General features: G+C 47.7%; 1 protein-coding gene across 1 annotated transcript; it reads right to left on the bottom strand.

Annotated features, from left to right (window-relative positions):
• Positions 1–1,531: 1,531 nt before the first annotated feature.
• Positions 1,532–5,598, bottom strand: LOC124675401 (uncharacterized hydrolase YugF-like). Its single transcript, XM_047211475.1, has 11 exons — positions 5,359–5,598; positions 5,171–5,268; positions 4,953–5,050; positions 4,810–4,859; positions 4,324–4,419; positions 4,070–4,159; positions 3,695–3,784; positions 3,022–3,117; positions 2,475–2,540; positions 2,187–2,365; positions 1,532–2,100 (listed from the first exon to the last, which is right to left on the bottom strand). The coding sequence occupies exons 1-11, from the start codon at positions 5,581–5,583 to the stop codon at positions 2,091–2,093; spliced, it is 1,098 nt and encodes a 365-aa protein (XP_047067431.1). The 5' UTR covers positions 5,584–5,598; the 3' UTR covers positions 1,532–2,090.
• Positions 5,599–9,167: the final 3,569 nt, after the last annotated feature.

Raw genomic sequence — 9,167 nt, 5'->3', positions numbered from 1 at the left:
CGACCGAATATCACCCGATCATGTGAACTCCAGGCAAAAGATGCACTGTTTCATTCGCTGTCGAAGCTTTCCGGAACTCATCACTCCAGCTAGATGAAGTAAGATCGGCATCCGAAACGTCTTCATCTTCGCGAAAGAAGAACCCTAGGACCACCACCATGAAAGCCGGAACGGTCGGGCCCCACGCCACCGCCATGGCTGGGAACCGTGGTCCATCTTCCTCCTCCAACCCGGCCGCTGGAGGCAGCAGCCATCGGGATAGCGGCTACGCACGCCCACGATGGGAGACGGCCGGCCGCCGCCCGCCAGAAAACCCGGCCGAGCCTCATTGCCGCCGCCCGCGACCATGTACCTTGCCACCGCCGCCTGATCCCGCTGCCGCCCTTCATCCCCGCCGAGTTCTGCCACACCACCACGTCCCAGGCCATGATCCAGGTGATGTAGCCGAAGGCCACCGCAACCGTCGCCGCCGTCCACCGTCGCCGCCCCTGAAAGACCCCACCTCCGCGCGAAGGGGAGTCCATGGGCGCGCCACCACCACCCCTGCCTTTGGAAACCGGGCGCGGCCGCCACCGCCGACCCCGACGGCGGCAGCGGCCAGGAGGAGGGAGATCGGCCGCCTTCTTCTAGGGTTTGGGTCGTCGCCTGGAGCCGCCTCGCGTGAGACGACCCGGGGCGAAGGTCGGGTAGGGAGGGAGGAGAGGGGGTGGGAGGAGTCGGTGGTGGAGGGGCGACGACGCAGGGAGAGCGGGCAACGGTGCTGGGAGGGTGGAGGGTGGAGGGGCGGCGGCGCGTGGAAGAACTCCTTCGCTATTGGGGTCTTCGCTCGACAGTGTTCAGATCCTTTGAGTCATGGTAGAGTTGCGCATCATGGGTCTTTTAAATGGGGAGAAGTACACTTCCCGTCCTCTGCACCAACTAGAGATGCACACAATCATAGGCATGAGTACTAAGATTTTTCATCTTTGTAAAAGATTAAAGCATAATCTCAAAATAAATTGCATGAGTACAGGTCTAGCTTGAACCTCAAATATAAATAGGAACCTAAATTCACGTCATTCACTCTCCCAACCAGTTGAGCTAGGCTCACTTTCTACCTCACAAGTGACATTCGATCCTAGGCCTAACTGAAATGCCAAACAGTAACCCCCGCAGCAAAACGTGCTTGTTCCCGGACACCACAAACGCGCTTTTAAGAATATTCAAAAATAACATTTTAAAGTTTTAAGAAAGAAAATAAATATAAAGTAGACAATCTTTGCTTTCTACCAACTAGAACGGGAAAAATTGCAACTCGAAATATCTTATATTTGAGGCTATGCAAAAATGGCAAATTTTAAAATCTATAATAGTAAACAGTACAAACTCGCATAATCTCAAAATCTGTCAGATTTTGCCATTTTTGTACTGCCTCGAATATATGGTACATCGGGTTCAAATTTTACGCAGTGATTGAACTTAACATTGCCTACATCTAGATGTTTTTTCAGAATTTTTAGAACTTAGAATACCAGTTAAAGTCCACACTCGCTTGCTACAGCTTATATTTTTCAGTAAAGAAGTCAGCCCCAGTTACATTTTCCCTGGAACAGAGCACTGCATCACACCCCGTCCATATGCACATATATATGTTGATGCAACGAGACAAGCTTGCTCAACCGAGACCACACCCCGTCCATATGCACATATATATGTTGATGCAACGAGACAAGCTTGCTCAACCGAGACCACAACATGTGAGTGTATGACTGCACCCACCAAGATATACATTTTTCCTACTGTTAATCTAACAGCTGACCAGCGACCTAAAGAAGAGGAGCTGACGAGCAGATGCATGTTTCTGCCTCTGCTGTTTGAGTTCTCGACTCTATAGTGCAAGCTCTTCCATCTCCACGGAAAGGATCTGGGAGCCAGTAGTTCATCAAGTCGGCTGCGCCCAGCTGGTGCAATGCAGGATGTTGCTGGGGATAAGTGCCAGACGCGTGCATCACAGGCCTCCACTAAAGTTAAGAAGATCGCAGGCGAGCGGGGATTGTGGTGCGCCCTGTACATGTTACCTCACACACGCCAGCCCAAGGGTCTTCTCCTCTTCACTGAGCACTGCAGCACATTGGACGACACACGTAAGACACACAACACGGGGATATTCAGGCGTGAATGCAGAGTTTCAGTGCACAATGACACACCTAAGCGTTGGTACTAAATTTGATGTCAGGGAAGAAGCCTGGTCCGCCTTCTCCGCGTTATCGCTCCCAAGGAAGTCGAGAAGATATTTTGCCGCTTCCCTTGGCTTCTCGACGTGAGGAATGTGGCCGCACTGCCCTACCTGTCGTAAAATTGCGGTTGGGAGTTCTTGCTGCAATCGCTGCAGAACGCACCCAACGCATTTAAAACGGTGCACATTCGTATCTCAGGCATGCATATGTTGCAAACTAGATCGTATATGACATTTAGGCATTATCAGGTCAACTTACGTATGCTTGTTTATTGCTTATTATCCCATCATCCTCTCCCCATAAAACCAGACATTTTTGCTTCACCTATAATGAAAACATTCATAATTATCATCCTTTTGCACCACCCATTTCATTTTTCTTCATTCCAGATAGTGATACAGAAAGGTTTTAATATCCAACAGCGCAAATGCTAATGACAGAAGTACATAGTCTATAATTGTCAGTCAGCAGATGTGAATTATGTGACCTTCTGAATCACTATTGGTTTTTAAAAATTCAAGGCTTCAAGGTTGCAGCAACTGAAAATAAAAGGAAACTTTGAATCAGCACTGATGGAATGGGTAAACCTATGGTGGAAATGGTGTGTTAGCATTTAGATAGTGCCTTGTAAGAGCAGTTAGCACTCTCTTCCGTCGTCTCAAGAAAAGAGATAAGACTAATGGCTGCTACATGCGTACAACACTGTGGGTGATATCAAGATAATGAAACTAGATAAGGAACAATAAACATTTAGTATGTCCGAACAGTGAACAAAATCATAATTTGGACGTTTATAGAAAAGAACCTGCTTTATTTGGTTTAGAACATTATAGCCCCCAGTAATCATAAAATTGACCGTAGCATCTTCCCACCAAGGAAGTAGGCAATGTAGACGGCCAATCTGCAATGAATAATAGATTAATAAAGGAGAAAAACATGACTTGAAAACCCAGCAATACAGAGGAAAGCAACAATGGTCTGATTACTCATGACGATGTCAGTGCACTGTTCAAAACAGGATATCAGGTATATGTAAGCAAAATTCAATTGACAAGAAATAATCAGGTATATATATATGATTTGAATACAATTATACAAAGTGCATTATTGCAGCATAAACCAATAAAGGTTTGTATAATCATTTATGTGCATCAAATAAAGTCCTTTCGGCTTAGGCTTTCTTGTTTTGGCAGTTTGTCCTTCACCACGGACAATTTGCTTTAGTTGTTTCAGTTTTGGGTTGTTAGCCTGTTTCTTGGTTGTACTGCCCTCTACCATTGGTGGTTTGTACTTTGCGCCTTCATTTGCGTTCCAATTTTAATAAACCCATTTTGATGCGTGCTTGAGAAGGAAATAAAAAGTTTCCTCAAGTATAACAGAGAAAACAGCATACTGAAAAAAGCAGAGAGAAGTAATAGACCAGCAACCAGAATATGGTAGTTGTTTCGATCAGTTGCAAGAAATGCATAGAGGCTTACTTGAACCCAATCAAAGAATCCATCTGGAATTGTATTAAAAGCCAAGCGTGTAGCGAACAGTCGCAGAGGAAGACTCTTGAGTACAAAAACCTGGGAAGCAAAAAATTACACCGTGTTCCAGCCAATACAAATGCACATACTACTGGATAGGTTCAACGGAAATTAAAGACAACGATCTTATACAAATGGTTCCTGAGGACAAGCAAAACCATTATTAAGAACAAAGAAATATACTTAGGACTACACAGTCCGCATGGGCATCAGGACACGAAAACTAAACATGTACCAGCAAAGTATATGAAAAAAACAACAGAATGCTTCAACGCGGAAGCAATTCTACTTAGATGCAAAGGATGCAGCTCAGCAAGGACTCACCCCAGCATATGGAACAAATTTTGGCATTCTGGTCATATCTTTTGTGCCCTCAGTATATACACTTGCACCAATGAAGATTAATTTTGATACCTGCGATGAACAGGAAAATTAGCTTCTTGTGAGAAAGCTTGTGAGATTTGTCCAGCTACAGAAAGCCACATACAATTCTCATCAGTATTTTGTGGAAATTTCATATGTGCTAGATGGATAGCTAAGAAATGGAGACAAAACAATAAGTCATAACAGGCTGGTACCGCTTCCGGATAGTTGACTGCGAAATCAATGGCAACAGCAGCTCCGAGGCTAGGCCCAACTAGTACCATAGGCCTTTTGATGTAGGTTCTCCAAAACTGTACAAAGAGGTTTTTAAGATGTATAAGGACCATATCACTAGCCATTATATAGCAGCATTATCCTGTCTCAGATAGTTATGATATATTTTTTTAGAACAGATAGTTATGATTCTGCTTAGTACAAAGTCATAAAAACTGATGTTTTTGAACAAGGAAAAGCTGCCTGAAAACTTGCTCAAAGAAAAGCATAGTGTGTGTTATCCGGACAATGCAGTTCTTTTTTGGGGTAGAACCTTAAGTTTGTGTGCAGTTCAGAGCAAGGCTGGTAACTTCACCTACTTATCTAACTCATTCTGGATTAAAGATGAAGTTTCCAAACTAGGAAGTAGGAAGCGAATTCATCTCATCACATGGAAATTATTGACATCTACCCGACGGTAGTTATACCTGGTAAAGATGCTCGCGCTTGGACGCAATGTCACATGGTGGTCTCGTTTCTACGATCCAAACAAGCAGTATTATAAGTGGTCAAAACTGTGGCAATTACTGAAGCAATTCCAATGACATGCAGCAGAGATGGGATGGCATACCTAAATTAGAGAAGCCCCATCCAAGAATGTCCACAGCCCAGGCCTCCAGTCCAGCCTCCTCCAGCAAAGGGTAGGTGTACCTCCACTCTAAACAAGAGCTGCAGCCAATAATTTTTAAGCGTCTATCCAGACTGCTCTCAATGCACGGCACAAGTACTTGCAGCAGTACCCGGTGTACAATTATTGACAACGAAGCTAGACACTGCAAGTACACGCACCTGTCGAAACCGTGGAGCAGCACCACCGGGTCGCTGCTCTGCTGCTGCTTGAGCGGCCTCACGCAGCTGCTCTGTATCGGGTTCTTGGAGAAGCCGGTCTGATGGTTCAGAGAAACTTGGTCAGGACTCAGGAGTAACGAAATTTGGAAGGAAAAAAAGTGGAGCGATTTCGAGAGAGGCTAGCTCGCCTGGACGGGCACGCGCTCGATTCGCCTGGCCAGGCGGACGGCGGCGCGGTCGCGGATGCGCTCGACCGCCTTGGGCAGGAACGGCGGGAAGTCCTTGGCGGGGGTGGGGGCGGGGGCGGCTCGGCCGGTGGCGCCGACTTCGGCGGAAGCCGCGACCCTGAACCGGGCCCTGGACGGCGCCGGAAGCGGCAGGGCCGGCGAGGAGGAGGTGAGGAGCAGCGGCATTGGTGGAGATTAACCGCTTGCCCGCGAGCTCGTTGGACTGTGTTGGCTTCGCTCTGGGTTGTGCGGATGTTAGAGCATCTCCACTCGTCCCCCCAAACAGGCCCCCGGCAGCGTTTTTTCCATCCGGACGGCGTAATTCGGCCCAGTCGCGTCCCCGGTTCCTCGTTTTCGTCCGGATTTGGGCCTAAATCCATCCGGCGATCCCACGCCATCCCCGGCCCCCCGGGGAGCGCTCGGGGACTCCGGACGAGTGAAAAGCGGGCGTGGACCCAACTTGTCGGCGACAATGGCCTCCGATCTACGGCAAAACCCTCGTCTTCCCGATCTACGGCAAAACCCTCGTCTTCCCGATCTACGGCAATACCCTCGTCGAACGAAAGCTTTGAACTCTCAAGTGGTGCAACATAGATAGATTATATATATATTTCGAATATAATTCGAATAAACATAGAAATTACATATAAAAACTTTAAAACTAAACTACTTCTTCTTCTTCTTAGAAGGCCCCGCCTCATCGTCGTCGCGGCGACGCTTCCGGCTCGTCACCTCCTCGTCGGAGGAAGTTGAGTCCTCCTCGTCGTCGTCCTCATCGGCCTCTTCGTCCTCCTCCTCCTCGCTCCTCCTCCCCGCTCCCGCTCCTCCTCCTCTTCCTCGGCCTCTTCCTCGGCCTCGCTCCACGGCCTCTTCGTCCTCCTCCTCGTCGTCAAACTCGTCCTCGCCGGCCGGCGGGGGGAATCGTCGCTGCTCGGACGATGCAGCTGGATCCCACCAATGGCGCCATCCGGGCGGCTTCCCTCGCCGTCGGTGTCCGATGGCCAAGAGATATCGCTCATGGTTGACGGAGGATGGTGACGAGAGAACAGATGAATGGCTCAGCCCGTCGAAAACCGTTTATGTAGGTCTCTCGACGAAAGAGAGCGCCGGTTGCTCTTCCGCGGAGTTCGTGCTCCATTACGGCGGTTCTCGCATCGAGGCCACTTCGACCGTTCCCGACGAGTCGTTTCGGCTCTCCAGCCCCCTTCGCGACGGTTCAATGCGGCGAGGGAACTCCGACGATTGCCCTTCCCGGTGACCGCACCGTCGCTATGCACGCGGTGGGTGCGCGTCCATGGGCTCGCGGCTGGAAAAATGGGCCTCCCCAGGCCAAAAACTACATCCATCCGGCGCTAAATTTCGCCGGATTTGGGCGTGGGGAGCCCAAACGAGTGGGGATGCTCTTATGGGAGCGCGAACCGCGAAGTGGCGATGTGCAGCGGCCGCGTGGCCCCTATGCACCTAGCCAGCTACCGTGGCACAGAGACGAGGGGTCAGTCTCTTTTTATCTTGGAAAAAAATTCAAAACAAGAGGAAAAACTAAATGGAACGTCCAAATCAATCCTGAAAATTACTACTCAGTCACATAACCTCGTCAAACTTCAATTGCAACCTGAATCACAAGCAAATTTAACATTTTTTAGTTGTATCTCCACTTACAACTTTAAAAACTCAGTTGCAACTCTATTCGAAGTGAAAAAAATCTCACATGCAATCCAACTTAAAACTCATATGTATGAATCACGATGCAATCGAACAATGTAGGACCAATAATGCTACACTTACGGGAACTTTATTACGGGAAACCTTTACGGGCTGTGATGGAACAATTCGGTTAGTTCAAATCATTTTCCTCGTGTGATTGTAGGATCTGAAATCTCCCATGAACCTCCACGTCTGCCTGTAACCAAGTTTCCGTAAGAAACATCCCATAGATGTAGCATTGTTGATGTAGGACTTAACTCAACGTTAACTTAGTTCTCAGCTAACAAAACCGCTACTTTAAACCCTAAACATGTTTGCTCCGCCGAAAGTTACAATCCCAGCCAAGATTACTGTTTGCTTTTGCTCACATCCCACTTATAAGAACCTTCTTCCCCAATCTTCAATTTATATGTTCCCCATAACACATGAACTCCCCTCTCAATTGTGATGAGAACCTCTAACTTTGCAAGCGAGATTGTCGTCGGTGACGAGGAACACCGAGGATGTGTTGGAGAAGGCCGCCTGCATAATGCTACCGCTCGGCCCCAAGTTGCAAACCTTGGATGAGGAGGAGGAATTGCCCTCAGCCACGTAGGTGAAACTGTCGCCAGAGACGAGATAGAAAAATGTGCCCGCAACCAGGGCAGAGTAGTGGCCAGATCCCCTACACCATCACATCCTGTGCGCCTCCGTGTCGTATACTGAGAAGTGTTCGTTCCCGACGGGGGTTCCACGAGCAGGGCCACGCCCCTGTAAACCTACCTGAGATTCCTCGATGCGGCGGCCCTGGGAGGCCTGTAGCTGAGCATGGAGGCGTGTGGTTGTTGAGTCGATGATGCATGGGTTTTACTATGCAAACCAATAGTTGTTTAACCTGGATCAGCAATAGGGTTATTTATTAAATTTCTTCTCACAAAAGCATTGCGAATGGAAATAACATAGCCCCGTAATTGTGTTGTCAGGCGCACCCACGTTCGCACCCAAACAATCGTTTAGATCTACCCTATATAAGTTACTGGAAATGCGATAATTGAGAGATTATGAGTAACTAGTTGAACATGATAAAGTAAACAAGAACTAATTAAAAGTAAATAAGAAAGGTGATGAACTAATTAAAAGTAAATAAGAAAGGTGATGTAAATGCGGGATTCAATAGAGTAAAGGCGGTGTCTAGGCTTTCGATCTCACTAGTATTACATGGGAAACCATGTAGCTGATACATCCCCTTTGTATCTGATAAAAACTGTTGAAGTTGATGTTGTTTTTAGCAAATCACCCTTTTGTCAAGTTTTCGCAGGAAATAAAACCGGGGGAAAATACGACATAAGTTTTTCACCAAAAGGAGGCACTTGGAGCTTTGGATCACGAGAGGGGAGCCACGAGCCCCGAATGAGGCCAGGTGGCGCGGCACAACTTCTTGTCCGCGCCACCAGTGCCCGTTCGGCCCTCGATCGCCGTCTCGCCTCCCCCCTTCGCGAGGTGCCTTATATACCCTAAAAACCTACCTCCCTGGGAGGATACGATGTTTCGCGAAACAAAGCACTGCCGAGACCACGATCTTCGTTTTTGGGGGCCAAATTGATCCTGCTCTCCACCCCGGGGAGAGGGATTTCGAGGGCTTCTTCATTATCACCGCCATCGACGTCATCACCAACCATCATGGACTCACTCTCCATCACCATGAGTGAGTAGTTCTCTATAGGTTTAGATGTGGATGGGTTTTTGGATGAGATTGATCATGTAATTCTCCATATGTATCGAGATTTTAGGTGTTCATCTTGAAGACATTCTTGCATGAGTGTTGGTATACCTTTGCTATGTTTAAAGCTTGTTACTAGAGCCTAAGTGACATGATTTCAGCACTTAATCTATATTGATTTATCATATATGAGGTTGGTATTTATCTGCAAGGTGTATCACTGATACGTCCAAAACGTATCCACTTTCCCGAACACTTTTGCTATTGTTTTGCCTCTAATTTGTGTATTTTGGATACAACTAACACGGTCTAACGCTGTTTTCAGCAGAACTGCTCTGGTGTCTCGTTTTTGTGCAGAAATCCAACT

Source organism: Lolium rigidum, chromosome 7 (assembly GCF_022539505.1).
Source record: "Lolium rigidum isolate FL_2022 chromosome 7, APGP_CSIRO_Lrig_0.1, whole genome shotgun sequence".
NCBI classification, from domain to species: Eukaryota; Viridiplantae; Streptophyta; class Magnoliopsida; order Poales; family Poaceae; genus Lolium; species Lolium rigidum.
The sequence above is the reverse complement of the archived record's forward strand: the minus strand, read 5'-3'. Positions and strand labels throughout refer to the sequence as shown.